Source organism: Aulostomus chinensis, chromosome 21 (genome assembly GCF_037954235.1).
Source record: "Aulostomus chinensis isolate RoL2024-O1b breed Wild chromosome 21, RoL_Achi_v1.0, whole genome shotgun sequence".
Lineage (NCBI taxonomy): Eukaryota > Metazoa > Chordata > Actinopteri > Syngnathiformes > Aulostomidae > Aulostomus > Aulostomus chinensis.
In genome coordinates this window covers 18,734,815-18,752,731 of record NC_141340.1, presented here as the reverse complement: position 1 = coordinate 18,752,731, position 17,917 = coordinate 18,734,815, and the positions used below count along the sequence as shown (strand labels likewise).

At 43.6% G+C, this 17,917-nt stretch overlaps 1 protein-coding gene across 2 annotated transcripts in view; it reads left to right on the top strand.

Moving 5' to 3' along the window:
• Positions 1 to 17,917, top strand: part of abca4a (ATP-binding cassette, sub-family A (ABC1), member 4a) — a 49,384-nt gene that overhangs the window by 3,542 nt on the left and 27,925 nt on the right. For both annotated transcript variants that reach the window (XM_086191499.1, XM_086191500.1), the window contains exons 6-12: positions 3,068 to 3,195; positions 3,973 to 4,170; positions 8,054 to 8,143; positions 9,308 to 9,542; positions 9,961 to 10,100; positions 15,603 to 15,719; positions 16,182 to 16,379. In XM_086191499.1, the coding sequence (XP_086047625.1) occupies positions 3,068 to 3,195; positions 3,973 to 4,170; positions 8,054 to 8,143; positions 9,308 to 9,542; positions 9,961 to 10,100; positions 15,603 to 15,719; positions 16,182 to 16,379 (1,106 nt within the window). The remainder of the gene's footprint in view (positions 1 to 3,067; positions 3,196 to 3,972; positions 4,171 to 8,053; positions 8,144 to 9,307; positions 9,543 to 9,960; positions 10,101 to 15,602; positions 15,720 to 16,181; positions 16,380 to 17,917) is intronic.

The following is a 17,917-nucleotide window of genomic DNA, read 5'->3' as shown; positions in this document are numbered from 1 at the left end:
CAGATTGGGGAGGAACCTGGGATTTTTATTTTCTAACTGTGAAGGATGACGTAGCAACTGCGTGGTTGATTTCCACCAAACATGGTGGAGGGGTGTCACATGGGCCAGGGAAGAACCCATTACATCTTGTGGCATATCTGTTTTTAACACAGCCAAAAGTTACACTTTTTTACATGGGGTTTGGCTGGTAGTATTGAGTGTATTTTTTTTTTAAACCTTTTAACCTGTTAGCAAAATGCCATGTAATAGTTGTCACTCCAATGTCGAGTACATATCTCCATCATATGAATTCAAATATTTTTACACAGCATGGGTACATTTACCATCGGAGGCTACTCTTGTAGTCCTGTCCCTACAGGAACATGGGGAAAGTTAGTTTCCAGGTATTTCCTCCAAGTGATTGGCTTTTGATGAAGCTGATTTGAGGATATAGGCACCCCGCAAACAAACCAGGCATGATGGCTTCATCTTCTACGTTCAAACACACTGCTCACCATCAGTCTGTGTAGCTTCACACTGTAACAGGATTACCTCACACGGCTTTAAAAAAAGGCACATAATGTAAGCTACTTACAAGGTGACTGTTTAGTGGGAGAGACATTCACGTGCTCCCCTTGTCCAGGCTCCCCCATCTCAAGGGACTCCATGTCAACAGTTCCTCTATCTGGACGTTACCCCATTGGCGGAAGACATCTTTACTAAGGAAGCAGAACAAAACTAGTCAGTGAATAGGTATGCACTTTATGCTGAAGCTATCATGAATAAATATGGAGCTGAAAGAGACATGGACCCCAGGAAAGGAAATTAAATTGTTTTGAGCTCAAGGTTACGTAAAAGATGAAAGTCACTCATAACGACTCGTTACTTAAAATATATGAAACCACAGTTGTTTAAACAAATCGTCACAGTTCAGCCTGAAGACAAGGAGTGTATTTACAAAGCGTGCCTCATTATATGAATACTTTTGTTTCCGTGTGTGTGCTACTTAATCATATGGTCTGTAAGAAATTCCTGCAAAAACAAGCAGATATCAAGAAATGGTATGCTTTGTCTGGTCCCTCAGATATGACACGTTTTTCTAACCACATTATAGGGGAACTGTTGCCATGGTTATTGGTATGGCCAGCAGTTTGTACTTTAATAGTACTCAGAAGTGCTTGGGGTCCATGCTTGGACCAGTACATGGACCAGTATTCTTCACTTTACTCTGCTTCCACAAGGTCATATAATGGGCAAACACTCGATTCATTGTCACTGCTATGCAGACGATACGCTGCTGTACCCATCGATGCATCCACATGAGACCAGTCAGCTGACTAACCTTGAGGCCTGTCTACATCGGTCTTTCACCTTCAAGTCCCTGTCTGTCATTCTCTCCCTCTTTATCTCTGTCACTCTATTTCCTTCTTGATATCTGCCTTTTTCCATTGTTTTTCTTTGTCTCTGCTCCCAACCGGTCAAAGCAGAAGGCCGTCCCCACTGATCCTGGATCTGCTTGACGTTCCTACCTGTTAAAGGAAGGTTTTCATCACCACTGTTGCAGGATGTGCTCACTGATGGAGAATTGTTGGGTGTAAACTGATTGAAGGAGTGAGGCGCTGGACCTGCTCTACTTGTAAAGTGTCAGTAGAGAACTTTAGTTGTGATTTGGTGCCAAACAAATAAAATTGACTTGACTTGACAATATTGCATTTCCCATTTGCCCAGTAAGGACATCTGTGAAAAGCAACAGCCTGTCCGTTTACAGTGACAAACTTATTCAATGTCTTGCCAAAGTACACTTTGGCATGTAGAGGAGGATGAGGAGCCAGGAGCTGAATAGTCTATCCTGAGATTAGTTTACGACCTGTGTTACCTCCTGATCCAGTCACCAGACAATGGAAGCTAATACTCAAAACAGGTAAAACAAATGTTGAACTTGGATTAAGGCCACACCACGGGGGGGGGGGGGGTGCGCAAAAGGCAGGATTTACCCTGGATGGGTCACCAGTCCATCACAGGGATCATCACAAGCAATTAGGGGTTCACTATCTTGCTTAAGATGTCTGTGTAGGTTCTCATTCATCCAGGTCATCGTAGATCGAAGCAAAGTAAAATCTGGTCAACTGGACGTAAGTTTATCTTGAAGACGTTTCACCTCTCATCCGAGAGGCTTCTTCAGTTCTAGTGAAGAGTGTGGAAACTCCAGCTAAACAGCCAAACAACCAAACAGCCCCTCAACAAGCGCATGGCCCAACATAGAAGAGCCAACTCTGGAGGACAGGACTCAGCGGTTTTCCTCCACCTCAAGGAGGAAAACCACTCCTTCCAGGACGACCATGTCCAAATCCTCGACAGAGAGGACAGATGGTTTGAAAGAGGAGTTAAAGAAGCCATCCACGTCAGGATAGAGAAACCATCTTTGAACAGAGGAGGTGGACTGCGACATTTCCTTTCACCTATTTACAACCAAGTCCTTTCAAAGCTTCCCCAAAGAGCTCAGCTGAAAGACCCATGTGGAACGGCTGATGCCAGCACAGCCCATTAGCATCTGAGTGGTCGGTGAAACTCCCTAACGACCACCCCTGAAACTCCCCGACACCTCACAACAACTGTCGTTTGGGGAGGCCAGGTGAGTCTCGGGAGGGTCGTTTCCACCACAATAGCACTGACCACTCCCACATAGGTTTATAAGCTGGAGTTTCCACACTCTTCACTAGAACTGAAGAAGCCTCTCGGATGAGAGGTGAAACGTCTTCAAGATAAACTTACGTCCAGTTGACCAGATTTTACTTCGCTTCGATCTATCTTGCTTAAGGGTATTTTGACATGATCACCAGGGGAAGTGGGGATTGAACCAGCAACCATTGGATTACAAGGCAGCTACTCTACCTCTGAGCCACGCTGCCCAGCGTTTTTCTTAGCAAAGTAAAATATTGAAGCGTAAATGGAAACGATAATTGTGAGTTTGACTGTCATCTGGCCGTCTTCTTCATACCTTCTAACATGTCCAGACTTGCCCAAAGTAATGTGTCACGACTTGCCCAGTGCCTTTCATTCACACAGATGTGTTGATGTGTGTCTGTAGGCCGAGGAGTAAAGGTAGAGACAATCCTGAAGGATGACGAAACTCTGACATCATACTTGCTGAGAGACGTTCCTCTGACAGAGTCGGTGGTGTATCAGCTTGTCAATGCTCAAATCAAGCCTGAACAGGTACACACACACACACACACACACACAAACAGAATCCTGCACTCTCGCACAATCGGCATAACCCTTCAGCCTACAGTACATTTTACATTCCATGCCACTTCCTCAGACATAAGAACCTGACATTTTCTTTTCTCTAGAATAAAGATGAAATCCCCAGAGGGTCACTGACATGGCATTGTGACAGGAGCCCCCCACTCAGAGAGCAATTTAAAAAATTCTAAGAATTCCAACAGGGAATGAAATACAAGAGCTTAAGCTTGGTTTCTTCTTTTTACTGAGCATCTTAATTGATAAATGATTTTATTCTAGAATAGCTCCTCTTATCCTCATGTGTGAATCTTGTAACGAGCCAAGCAAAAATGCGGGACAGACGTTTATCTTATCCATGCTTTCAATCCGTAGATTTTAACAACAAATCTTTCGTCAAAACAATCGTGTCTGGGAGGAGCAGCTTCCTATTTTGGAAAGTTCAGTCGGATGGATATTCTTCTGTCTGACAAACAGCTAGAGAAGTTCTCCCTTTGGGACTTGAGAACAGTCATGCATGTAGACATGCCGTTTTAACCAGACACTCGCGTCAACGTGAGCGAACTGAACACAGTTTCCTCACAACAGAGCCGCGACTGCTCTAATTGCAAAAGAAAACTCTGATTCTGGTAAAGACTCAATAAACAGAAGATGAAGGAACTTGACCTTCGCTATGACATACTGCAGTGACAATCCCTCGCTTCTAGTTTGAAATCCCTCTGTCTAACATCCCCTGTCTGTTTTCTCCAGTTTTCATTTGGGGTCCCGGATTTGCGTTTAAAGGACATTGCCTGCAGCCTCAACCTGCTGGAGCGATTCCTCATCTTCCCCAGCCGCAGAGGACTCTACGCTGTTCGCAATGCCATGTGCATTCTTACCCCACAGCGGCTCCAGATAATCGAGGACAAATTCTATGCCAATATAGACTTTTTCAAGCTCTTCCGACTGGTGAGTGATCAAGAGTGGAGTCAAGTATACTTTTAGTTTAAATGGACTGAAATGAAAAGTAAGTTTAGTTGCAACGTGCACCAAATCAAGTCATTCCACAGTTATCCCAGCCATGTGTGGCTATGCCAAGACTCAGTTTGCCCTTTTTCAGTCCGTGTGTTGTGTCAGACTCCAAAGTTTATTAAACCTTCGTTAGAAAGGATTTATAAGCATGCATTCGCAATTGGCTGTTTTTTTTTTAACCTGTTATAATGAAACTGTTATAATAAACCTGTTATGGGTCCCTTTTGAGTTGCTGCCTTGTTTGTTAGCTTATTCGCTAACTTCTGTCTAACTTAGACACATATTCATTGTGAGAATGGTAAAAACAGAGCGTCAGTAAAAAGAAGGGGTTTAACAATGTCAAAATCTCGTGGTACGATAATACCTGTACCGAGTCCACAGTCAAATATTTACTGCCGTTAAAAAAAGACTAGCAATGATTTAACATCGAACATTAAAAATGCTCTAATCACGCTGACAGGATGAGTTCAAAAGGACTGGGTATGAAATATGAAAGCCCCTTTTACAAAATAAAATAATTGCACCAGCTGGACTTTGGAACACAAAGTCATCGGATCACAAAGGATCTTATACTGACCTTTCAAAACCTGTGCTGTCCTCCAGTGAAAAGGACTAGGTCATTACGTAAATATTCACCTGTACAACTTGAGCTCTGTTGGGCTCTCGCACTGTTAAGGGGAAGTAAGGTGAACAACATTTCTGCTGATTGTTTTTTGGCCTGATGGATTTTGATCCTCTTACCTTCGTGAATCTGTCAGGGTGGTGATGTGCCAAGTTGCTCCTCCTAATACTTATTTTCTTTGTCCTGTATGTTATTGGATGAGTGGCACGGTGGTGCAGTGGTCAGCACTGTGGCCTCACAGCAAGAAGGTTCTGGGTTTGAGTCCCGGCTCGGGCACGGGATCTTTCTGTGTGGAGTCTGCATGTTCTCCCTGTTCCTGTGTGGGTTCTCTCTGGTACTCCAGCTTCCTCCACAGTCCAAAGACATCAAGAGGGGACGAGGCTGATTGATACTCTAAATTGACCGTAGGTATGAATGTGAGTGTGAATGGTTGTCTGTCTGTATGTGTTGGTCCTGTGATGGACTGGTGACCTGTCCAATGGTAGAAAATGGATGGATGGTTGGATGGATGTTACTGGAATCTGGAAGTGTCTGCATTTAGTTTTTTGTCTGTTCATGTTTTGCTTTCCTGTTTCCTGACACGAGGAAACCAGAATGTGACCGTATGATTCACCACAGACTTAAAAAGAAAATAAAAATGAAAAATAAGAACGTATACAGATAGAAAAAAATAGGGAAACTTTGATCGAGAGGAAATATAAATTAGGAACAACAAATATAATATATGCAAATGAAAGTGCAAGTATATGAATATTGATAATATGGCTGAAAAATAAATACTGGCGTTTGCAGGAGAGACATATTTGTGGATTTAAGATTAAGTTTCAGACTAAGATAAATCTGCTAATCTAAGAAATACAAATAACAACTGCGATGGTCCATGTAACACTGACTGAGAAATCAAAATGCCCAGAAACAAGGGACGGAGTCTCTTCATGTCATGACCATCTGTTTGACTATCAGCAGCTGACTTAATACAGAGTAGATTAGTCTTACCACTGAGATGACCTGACACAAGGTTGAGGAAGACAGACACAGGGGCCAGATTTCCGTATCTGCGATGTTCTTTACGGGAAGCTTTAACAGAACACAAAAGTGCACTTTCCAGAAAAATCAAGGAAACAAAAATCACTGAGCTTTAACAGAGTTAAAGAAAAAACTGAGCTCTTAAGCAGCAGCAATCCACTCTGGACAAAAGAGCTGTGACATTTTGGCAGCATGCTGCTTCCAGCCCTCCCCTATACATAAGCTGATGCTAATGCTCTGTAGCGGGTGTCCTGCAGCAGCAGTCCACTAGGAAGATGGTCAAATTCAAGCAGGGCTCATGAGGATGGGATTGTGACATGAACATGAAAGGCAAAAAGTCCAGCTTGTTGCTCAAAAGTTTATGGTGAAATAATGTGTTAAACAACTCAATTTAAGACAGAAGATTAATTGGGAGAAACAGGTTAATCTCACAGAAAATATCCATCCATCTTCTTCTGCTGCTGCTTACCCTGTTCGGGGGGGGGGGGGGGTGGAGCCTAACCCAGCAGCCTTCAGGTTCATCCTTGGACAGGTCACCAGTCCATCACAGGACCAACACTTAGAGTATCAATCAGCCTCGTCCCCTCTTGATGTCTTTGGACTGTGGGAGGAAGCTGGAGTACCAGAGAGAACCCACACAGGAACAGGGAGAACATGCAGACTCCACACAGAAAGATCCTGTGATGGAGCCGGGACTCGAACCCAGAACCTTCTTGTTGTGAGGCGACAGTGCTGACCACTGCACCACCGTGCAGCCTCAGCACCTCACTTCTTCAATCAGTTTACACCAACAATTCTCCATCAGCAGCACATCCTGCTACAGTGGCGATGAAAACCTTCCTTTAACAGGCAGGAACGTCAAGCAGATCCAGGATCAGTGGGGACGGCCTTCTGCTTTGACCAGTTGGAGGGAAAGAGAGGAGGAGAGCAGGGCAGAGACAAAGACAGATAATGGAGGAAGACAGATATGCAGAAGGAAAGAGTGAGAGAAAGATAAGAGAGTGATGACACCAAGGGTCATGGAAAATGTCACCATGCTTTTATTTCACTTTATTTTACTGTACTTGCAAAACTGGTGACATGGTAATACTCTGTTAATTTAACTTATCAAAATATTTGGGAGAATGTGACTATCTGCTATGTCCTGGACATGATTTCATTTGGGAATAAGAGTAGGCACGGTTGTTTGTTTGTTTGGATTCAAAGTAAGAGACAGAGGAAGTTTGTCATGTTTAGTTTAAAGATACGGTATTGGAAAAAGGAAAAAACAAAAACAAAAAAAGGAAAATGTCCCCATGTCTGAATTGATGCTTCCAGGATTGCTTGGAAAACCTGTCGGAAACGACTAAATCGAGAGCGTAGCTCTGCTAGCATGCTTCTTGGAGTGAGCTGCGAAACAGACGCAGGCTTTAGCCGGACAGGGAGACACACCCTTATTCTGTAACTAGCTTAGTGAGCAGACACTCCTCTCTCTGTTATCACGGCGCACTGAGGGAAAACTGGTGTGGTTGCCATCACCTGCATTCAGCCACAATCACATGCATCTAAGTTCCTTGATAAAAGTTTAGCATCTGCACTTTAGCAGCACAAAGCTAACGTGCTGTGCCAGTCCTTGTGTATCTGTCGTATTTTTGCCTCAAGGAGCTGTCCAGTCCAGAATAGCAATTTCTGTTACCAGTGGAATTCAGAACTCTCTCCCCCTCTTCCTCCCGCGCTCCCACATATAAAGATAGAAAGTAATGCAAGACAGGAAGGATGTTTCCTCTGGCAGTTGTGTGTCTTGGCCTCGAGCTACTTCCTGAACCCTATTGTTTTCTGAGCTGGCTGGAAGATTTCTGTGCAAACCAGTAAACCCTCCAAAAAAAAGCAGTGCTCAGCAAACCTGAGTCCCTGCTGTGGGGAATACCTCCAACATTAGAATGTCGAAGCCCATTTTTATCACGGTTCATTAACAAGGTTTGTGTTTTATCCCTCAATGTCCTCTACAGGACTTTTTGCATTATCATGTCCTCTCCCGCTTGCTTTTCAAAACAAAGTGAAGTTTGGGACGGAAGCCTCCTCAGTGACAAAATATTTCAAAGACAAAATTGACTCCTGACTAACTTTCTCTGAGTAAAAGTTAAAAACACAGAGCAAAACATAATAACGCCATGTCTTCACATTCCCCTCCAGCTTCCTCTTGTGTTGGACAATCACTCCGAAGGGATCGACATTCACTTCTGGGTGCGGGTCGTCTCTGCTGCCTCTGGCAACCTGCGAGAGGTAAAATGACTCAGTTGAGCTCCATCCAAAAGTTCACCTCATGCTATTTTTAGTTGTCAGGAAACAATTGCTGCCTCGCCGGAGATTTTACACAAACAAAGACAGATCATTTCGTGCTTACGGGGAAGGTTGAATCCAGATCAGGCTTCTTTACACTCAAAAATACCGTACGTCACCAGAACAGGGGGTCCGAGTGAAAACAGCACTGAGGGTGAGAGAGCAAGCGAGGCCTCCAGCTGGGAGGGCTTAGTTGAGAGGGTTCAACAACGCTGGCAGCGAAGCGGTCCGCTTGTGTATGTGGGTTTTGTATTCTTACATATTCTTTTATATCTTTCATGTCTTTATGAAGTGTCGTACTACTAAGAATCATTCCGAACCAGGTCTGGCTTACAGTTTGGACTGGAGCCTTGTGTATCTGTACCCCTGGAATCTGCGATGATGCTTTGAAAAAGCAGCATGAGAAAATAGTAGTATTTTGAATAAAAGAAAGAAAAATTCTATGAAACACATCTATTCAGTTTTTTTTTTAACCCGTTATGTTGTTTATTTATTTTCAGAAAGTAGCCACCTATTTTCAGCATCTAGAATGTTCTTGTTTTGATCGAGGTTTTTTTTAATCTTTTTTTAAATTTCATTTTATTTTTGAACACGAACAAATAATTACAAACCTTCAGTTGCCTGATTTTAAGAAAGGCAATTTCTTCAAATATTCAGAAGTGATTCAGTCCACTGTATTATGAAGTGTAGAAATTGCAAAACAGGGTTTCATTCATCGCTCCTGCACTTTTGAGTTCCTTAAACTGCATGAACGAGCTCCATGTTTCGGTACACAAAGACGACGTTTATCTTTTTGTAGACTATTTTGTTGAAATCCAATTTTTATACATCGCTTAAATTGGAGTCTCCCCGGTCATTTACCAATAACTGGGACCATCGATGCGGTGAAAATACATTTTATCTCCCACTGGCTAATCTGGTTCATACATTTTTTTTTTTTATTTGCAAATTTTAAACGCAAATTCCAAATTATGTCCTACTTTCACTCGAAGAAAAAACTGTATTTATAATGTAATAAGGCAGTTATCATATTACATTTAAAACTGTCATCGTCTCTGACCTTCTCTTGTTCTGTTTTTTCCTTGATCGTATCTTATCCCTCCACAGTTGTTCCAGAGAAACAGTTTCCAGGAGCTCCTACAGGTCATGACCCCTCTCTTCCAGAACAGTGTGTCCTTCAGGCAGGTGATGGCCACTGCCTCCAGCCTCACGTGTGGCTACACTGAGGGGGCTTTCTCCCGAGTCACCTCCTTTAACTGGTATGAGGACCATAACTACAAAGTCTTCCTGGGCATTGACAAGGGCAAAGAACGGGGCCACCACACAGACGACAACGTCACGAGTGAGTTGACCGCAGTTGTTTAGAGGAATAGCAGGAGCAGGACTGTTGGATGATATCACTTGCAGAGCCAGATGTCATGACGCAGTCAAAGAAGTTCTTGAGATGCATTCTTGACTTGACTGTCGGAGACGTCTCTTCTGTTCAAGATGGCTCTCTTTGTATTTGACAGTGTGTTCAATTAAAACAATTTGATTTATTCAGATTTTATTCATTATCTGTTTTGTTTGGTAAATACTGGAGGAGCGTGAAAAAAAGTCATTAGTTTGTATATTCATTGCTGTTCCTTTACTTGGATAAAAGTTGTTGCATGTGTCACAGTGAAACTGACAATGTCCACAGGACTAAAAAAGGAGTGCTATTTCTTACTTAACAATATGATGTTAGTAGTTAGTATATTAAGACTAATCTTTCCCTCTAGCTCCTTTCTGCACTAATCTGATGAAAGAACTGGAGTCCAACCCTGCCTCCAGAGTTGTGTGGAACTCTGTTAAACCCATGCTGATGGGACAGATCCTCTATGCCCCTGACTCTCCGGCTGTCCGCCAGATCATAAAAAATGTAAGCAACATGGGCCAGGGTATATTTCAGTACTTTGGTGTAGTACCTTACAGTAGAAATAGACAGCTGTTACTTCCCTGCAAGTAGAAGTGAGGAGCTTCACTACTGAAACGACAATCCAACTGTAAATTCCACTGTGAAGACTGATCAGAACTATTTGGGTTGGGACTGTACATTCACTCACACTCTCACACACACACACACACACACACACACACACACATCCTTGTACTTATGTCTTAGTGAGGACTTTCATTGAGAGGCTGCACGGTGGTGCAGAGGTCAGCACTGTCGCCTCACCGCAAGAAGGTTCCAGGTTTGAGTCCCGGCTCCATCACAGGATCTTTCTGTGTGGAGTCTGCATGTTCTCCCTGTTCCTGTGTGGGTTCTCTCTGGTACTCCAGCTTCCTCCCACAGTCCAAAGACATCATGAGGGGACGAGGCTGATTGATACTCTAAATTGACCGTAGGTGTGACTGTGAGTGTGAATGGTTGTCTGTCTCTATGTGTTGGTCCTGTGATGGACTGGTGACCTGTCCAGGGTGAACCTGCCTCTCACCTGAAGGCTGCTGGGATAGGCTCCACCCCCCCCGACCCTTAACAGGAATAAGCGGAAGAAAATGGATGGATGGATGGATGAGCTTTCATTGACGTTATACACTCCCTAGCCCCTCACCCTAAACTTAACCATCTCAACTGACTGCCTGACCCTAACCTTGACCCTGAACCTAACCATGGCCTAAGTCTAACCTCGACCCTAAAACCAAGTCTTGACCTTCAAATGGCCCTTTGAAGATGTGAGGACCGGCTAAAATGTCCTCACTTTCCAAAAATGTCCTCATTCTGTTGGTTAAATATGTAATCTAGTCCTCAATATGTAGGAAGCACAAGAACACACACGCACACACATTCGATTACACTAAACAGCACTGACCAAGGGGTTAATCCAACATGGTGTGTATGAGTGCAAGCACTCTGTTTTCATGCTCTCAACTCTACTTTGTGTACGTCACAAAAAGCTCAGTGACAGTGCATTCAAATGAATGTTGTCATGCTTTATGTGGCCGCTCTTTTCACACGTTTGTTCATGCAGGTTGCACCTCCACTCCACTTAAGACATCTTAACCCGTATTCCGAATGCTGTGTCTTCAAATCATTAAGTACCAGCGGCCTGAATGACTGGGATGATTTCGGTGCAGAAATGGAATGTTGCATACATCCAAGAGGATGTATTCCACATTTCCATCTAGGACACAACTCATAGAGAACATTTTCATTGTCCTGGGAGTGTGGGGACCACTTCGTGTCCTTTGAGGATTGTAAGGATGTGGTTTGGTTGGTGTGAAAACAAGAAACCCCTGTGAGCTTGCAAACAATTGCAGCTGCTGCAGAGCTTAATGTGGATGCTGCAATAGTCACTTTATCAGAGCCGGACAACATTTCACCTTTAAGAACCGCAAAGAACGGCACTGGAGGCTTTGGAAAAAATGTTTTCTCTCTACTCACGATTTGGGTTGCAAAATGCTGTGAATTTTCAAAGTTGGAATCTTTCCATGGGAATTAACAGGAATTTATTGGGATAACCAGGAGGGGGCAGCATGGCTTGGAGGTAGAGTGGCCATCTAGTACTCAAAGGCTCACTGGTTTGATCCTCTCTGTCCCTGGTGGCCATGTCCAAGTATCCTTGAGCAAGATACTGAGCCCCTAATTGCTCCTGGCGACCCGTCCAGGGTGAACCCCGCCTTTGTGAAATGTCAGCTGAGACAGGCTCCAGGCCCCCTGCGATCCTTCACAGATAAGTGGCATCGAAAATGGACGGCTGGATGGTTGGATGAATGGAGACAGGAATAAACTGTGAATTTACAAAGGTTGGCCTAAACAGGGATTTTAAAAATAGTTGGGGAAAATATATTTTAGCATAATCCTGGTTAAAGCAACTGGTGCAGTACCTGATACCTGATGTACAGAAAACATCTTGCAGGAGGCAGAAAAAGCAGCATAATATTTGAGGTAGCAAGTGCTTAAATGGTCAATGGAATGGTGCCAGCTATAGTTAACCCTATCAGCAAGCTAGCTACTGTATGGAGGTCATGTGATATTTTCAAGTTAAACATTAACGGCATCAATCAAAATATATTTACCCCATAATATCATCAAAACTTACTTCTCTTCACGTAGTCCACGTGCTCAAAATGTTGGCCTCTGTAGTCTTCAATAGTGTCCGGGCTCCAAAATGAGGCAAGTGGTCCAGGGTTCCAGAAATCAGCGTGTGATGGAGGAATGCACAGCGCATGTAGGGGGCGTGGCCTCGCCTGCAGTAAGCATGTAAGCATTCGTGAATGAGATTGAGGAAAACCATAAAGATATTCTCACATGTACTTTCATGAAACCTGGTTCTTTTTGTCAGGAATAAAGTAAAATATATTTCCCGCAACTTTATTTAAAGTCCCTGTAAAAGGCCAACCTTCAGCTTTGTAAATTCCCAGTAAATTCCCATGGTTTCCAGTTTTGAATATTTCCAAAATTCTCCAGCGTTCCTTCCCATGGAAAGTTTCTGGAGGTTTATCATAAATTTCCCACCCCTTTGCAGCTTTACTCAGGCCTGGCTTTGGTGTGTAGGCGTTTTGCCAAAAAGTGACTTCCATCTGCAGAGTGGCACACAGCCTATTAAGGCTGTAGCCCCGATCTTTAATTACATTGTAGTTTCCACAGGTACTGTCGGCCCAAACAAGGCTTGAATCCTCCAGAAACAATGTAATAAATCTATTTAGAAAATACCTTTCTGGAACACTTAATTCTTCTTGGTAGCAACGTGAGTGGATATTTTGTGACATACCTCTGCCACTTTGTTGAGCAGGCTGTTATGGGGAACACCATAGAAATAGCCTACGGGAGGCGGCTTATAAACTTGTTAAAAAAAAATTCCGAGAGGCAAAAACAAAGGAGTTCTACCTGACCAGCAACTTCTACTTCAAAAATCTAGATATTGATTGGGGAACAATGACTTGTCTGGTGAGGAAGATAAGCATGCTGGCAAACGAAGTGTCATCTCATGTTTACGATTTGTGAACCCATAGTGTTACTAGCTCTGAACCTTGCTAGCTTACGCTGGCTTTTTGCTTTGTAGCTGCACAGAGCAAACTGTGTTTTCTCCTCTGACACCAGCTCCCATATAAGGCCCTTCCTATTTCAGACAGCAAATTAAATCTGTTTTAACCTTTAGTTTGTGTAACCTTACTGGAAGATTTAGTTGGAGGTTGTGTTCTAAGTGTGACAATAACTTCTGACAAGGGAATGGAACTTTGATGCACAAGAATCTTACAAAGACAGGGATGCATCTAACTCTTTTGGGTCTGCTTCTCAAAGGAGCATCTGGACGTGTTGCTTGGTACTCACCATTTCTGCAGCATGGCTCTGAGCGTTCTCCTCGCTATCTTCCTCTGTTTCAAACGTGACCGATGACGCTGTGGACCTGCTTCTTTGCCCCTAGCAATTGGAAGTGGCAAAGCGATTTCATCTTAATCTTGCCCAATTTACAAGTTACAGAAATAAACTGAACAATATTATAAGAGGAGTTTAAAAAAAGCCTTCTCTGGAAAACAGTCAATATCACTCTTAGCTAAAGCAAAAGAAATGTAATGTAAATGTGATGCAATTAGCTAAAGAATTTGAAGCTGATGTTTTGACTTATTGATGATATGAAATCCATCCATCCATCCATTTTTCTTCCTCTTATCCTGTTAAGGGTCTCGAGAGGGTGGAGCCTATCCCAGCAGCTTTCAGGCGAGAGGCGGGGTTCACCCTGGACAGGTCACCAGTCCATCAAAGGGCCAACACATAGAAACAAACAACCATTCACACTCACAGTCACACCTACGGTCAATTTAGAGTATCAATCAGCCTCGTCCCCTCTTGATGTCTTTGGACTGTGGGAGGAAGCTGGAGTACCAGAGAGAACTGTGCTGTGAACCCCGCCTCTCGCCCGAAAGCCACTGGGATAGGCTCCAGCCCCCCCATGACTCTTAACAGGATAAGCAGTAGAAAATGGATGGATGGATGGATGGTTTTGTTTGGAATTGAATATTTTGCAACAAGAAGACTTGCATGAATGCAGGGTTAAGGCCTTTAGTGTCACTTTTCTGACTTGGAAAGTACATTCACTTTTAAACATCTCTCGAATTTTTACTGAATCCAAACAGATTGTCCAAAATGAGACTAAGCAAAGGGGCGGCGGAGCTGTCTAGGTCCTCCAGAACTGACATAGTACAGCTAAAATGTTAAGCCATCAGTAGTTAGTAAAAGTAAATGCCATGCCTATGAATGAGCTGATGCTAAGCTAGCATAAGCAGGCTCAACTTGGACTTGTCCATGAGGCGTTGTTCTGTTTTAAAAGCTTGTGTTGTGAAAGCGGAGGGAAGAAAGCATCACATTCAATTGACTGAGGGAAACATGTACAACAGATTGGCTGTAGATGGATTCTCATTGTTAGAGGTCTATGATGGTATAAGATGGTCTGCTGCTGGTGGATAACTAATTCTATTGTTTGTTTCGCCATCGTTTGAGGTGTTTCATTGAGAGTTGAACCTAAAGAGGCTCACTTTGTTGGAAAATGTGATTCCCGATACATTTATTAGTGTCTGCTTTGATGCATCTTGGCTGGTGGTAAAAACGATTTTACCTTGAGGAAGTCCCCAACCCTCCCTCTGCTCTACCTGCTGTTTTAACCCCCTCAGGGAACAAGGAAATGCTCCCTTGTGGCAACCTGACTGGGATTCACTGGGCAGACTCAATACATTCTGCCAGTTGTCACCGGTGGCCGCCATTGTACCCCCAGCTGCATTCCTATTGTCAACCGAAATCAGACACACAGAAGAGGAAGGCATTTAATTGGGTGTACTCTTGAGAGCTTTGATCCCCCACTGCACATAAAGGAACACTGAAATAGCCAGCCTTTCACATTTGCCTCACTAAACCCTGTACCCAAGCACATACAGGCTTCTCCTGGTAAACGTCAGTAAACGAAGATTTGTAACCGTTTGATGCTGAAACCACAGCAGTGGGAAAGCCTATTTTTGGCCGGAGTGTAATTTGGGGATAGAATGTGGCAAGAGGTTGAAACTGTTGCAATGTGCGAGTTTCTTAGCGACTGGCGACCCGTCCAGGGTGAACCCCACCTCTCACCTGAAAGCCGCTGGGATAGGCTCCACCCCCCCATGACCCTTAATCAGGATAAGCGGATGAAAATGGATGGATGGAAGTTTCTTAGTGTTGTGTTCTTGCATTTTTCTCCAACTTAACTTGTTGAGTTCCGCTATACAACATGTCTGCAAAATAAGTGGGTCTGCGTATGTTTGTGTGCACACATGATGTTGTATTTATTTTGAGAAATGTTTTCAATTCTTTTAATCCTCACACACACACACACACACACACACACACACACACACACACACACACACACACACACACACACACTCACTGACATTCCCATCTTCCATGTAGGCCAACACTACATTTGAAGAGTTGGAGAGGCTGAGGGTGATGGGGAAGGCCTGGGAAGAAGTGGCTCCACAGATCTGGGCTTTCTTCCAGGATGGAATCCAAGTTAAGATGATCCGGGTAGGACAACAAATACGGTGTCATCAACATCACCATGACTCCCTGAATTCTTGTTGCATTTAGCTGATGTCCCAAGCAAAGCATTTGTCTGTTTGACATTCATGTTTTGTTGTATTGTTCGATCTTTACCTCATTGATATTTTTTTGCCAAAGCCCCAGACCCAAAGGTGCGCTGCTCTAACCTCACCCAAGCCTGCCAGCTTGTTCCCACCTTTCATTCCTTTTCTGTTTTCTGCTGTCAAACCTCTGTCTTTTATTGTCCTCTTCCTGTCCTCTTCGTCACTTCACGCTCCCATTTTTTTATTTTCATATTTTGTTTTTGTGTTTTTTCCCCCCTCCATTTTCCTCCAAGACTACTACTTTTGGAGATTTGTTTTCCTCCAGTGTCTTCCTTGAAAGTCCTTTCTCCTCTTCATGCGCTTAAACAAAGATGATTTCCTTTTATCGTCTTTCCTTTTTCAGGACATTATTTGTAATCCATCGGTGATGGATTTCATTGACAGGAGTCTAGAGGAGGCGCCCTTCTCCTCCAAACACATCCTCAACTTCCTCCACACCGGCCCACCAGAGGACCGTCCCGCTGATGTGCCTGACTTTGACTGGCGGGACATCTTCAACCTCATTGACAGGGTCATTCGGATGCTCAATCAATATGGAGATGTGAGTACGCATAGAACATTTGTTCTTTTTCCCTTTTCTGTACCTCGGTGGAGGTGAATTATATTCGCCTCACAGATGCCCCTAAAACAGCATGCACAATTATCCAAAGCAGCCAAAGAGGGGATCCATGTTTCCAGAGGACAACAAGGCATCAGGATCTATTTACTTGCTAGATTTTCCCCCTTGCTCATTCGTTTCATTTCACCTGGAATTCCTAGTTCAAGCACATGCCTTTTCATGAAAGAATCCAACTGAGCACAGGCCCTGTCACTTGTTAAATTCAACACCCTGCTTGTCTAACCACTCCGGAGGTGAATGTTTCAAAAAGCTGTCTTTTAGCTCTGTAATTTGTCCTACTGATGGAGTAGGAAATAAAAACCTCACCATCACTATCAGCTTTTGCTTGCGAGGGCCCTTCACATTTCGGTCCGATTCCCTTGAAACAACATTCAGGATTAGAGGCCTATCACGCTGGAGGTTGACACATGGGCCACCTGGGGCCCCAGCTTGCTGGATGGTCTATGCTCTTTGATTGTGTCCAAGTTGAAGCTTAAAGCACTTGAGTGTGGCAGGGAGAGTGGGAGTGAATGAGGCTGGTTAGATACAGCTGTCACTCCATCTGCTGTTCTTTATACAGAGGCTACAATGACTGCTGGCCGTGGCGGACCCTTAGATGCGAATCGCGCCACACAGTAGGCCTGTAATGTTAGAAGATGAATGCTGTTGCAAGTTAAGGAATGGGCTTTTACATTGGAAACACTTGTTGAACTTGTTTATGGTAAATTATGCCTGGAAAGGTATTTATGTGTGTATATGAATGTCTTGGCGGCAAATTGTAGGTGTGCATGATCGCGATTTGGGAATCTGTGCTTGAGATCTCAGGGGAAAATAATTGTTTTGGAGGGTTTCTTCATGGATGAGGGCCTTCCTTATTTGCTTGCAGTGAATGGCTTTATCAGACAAAATATGAAAGTATTCCCACTGATTATTTAGCAGAATCTAGGGTTTTCTCGCAAGTTTTAAATTTACAGATATTTGATAGACTTAATGTATGGGCGGCACGGTGGTGCAGTGGTCAGCACTGTCGCCTCACAGCAAGAAGGTTCTGGGTTCAAGTCCCGGCTCGAGCACAGGATCTGTCTGTGTGAGTCTGCATGTTCTCCCTGTTCCTGTGTGGGTTCTCTCTGGTACTCCAGCTTCCTCCCACAGTCCAAAGACATCAAGAGAGGACGAGGCTGATTGATACTCTAAATTGACCGTAGGTGTGACTGTGAGTGTGAATGGTTGTCTGTCTCTATGTGTTGGTCCTGTGATGGACTGGTGACCTGTCCAGAGTGCCTCTCACCTGAAGGCTGCTGGGATAGGCTCCAGACCCCCCCCCCCCCCCCCCCACGACCCTTAACAGGATAAGCGGAAAACAAATGGAATGGAAAGCACTTAATATATATTTTAAGTTAGTCAAATTAAAAAGACAATGTCACCAAGAAATATAAAATTAATTAAAGTATCAGGATTTTCTGCATTATTCATCTTTATAT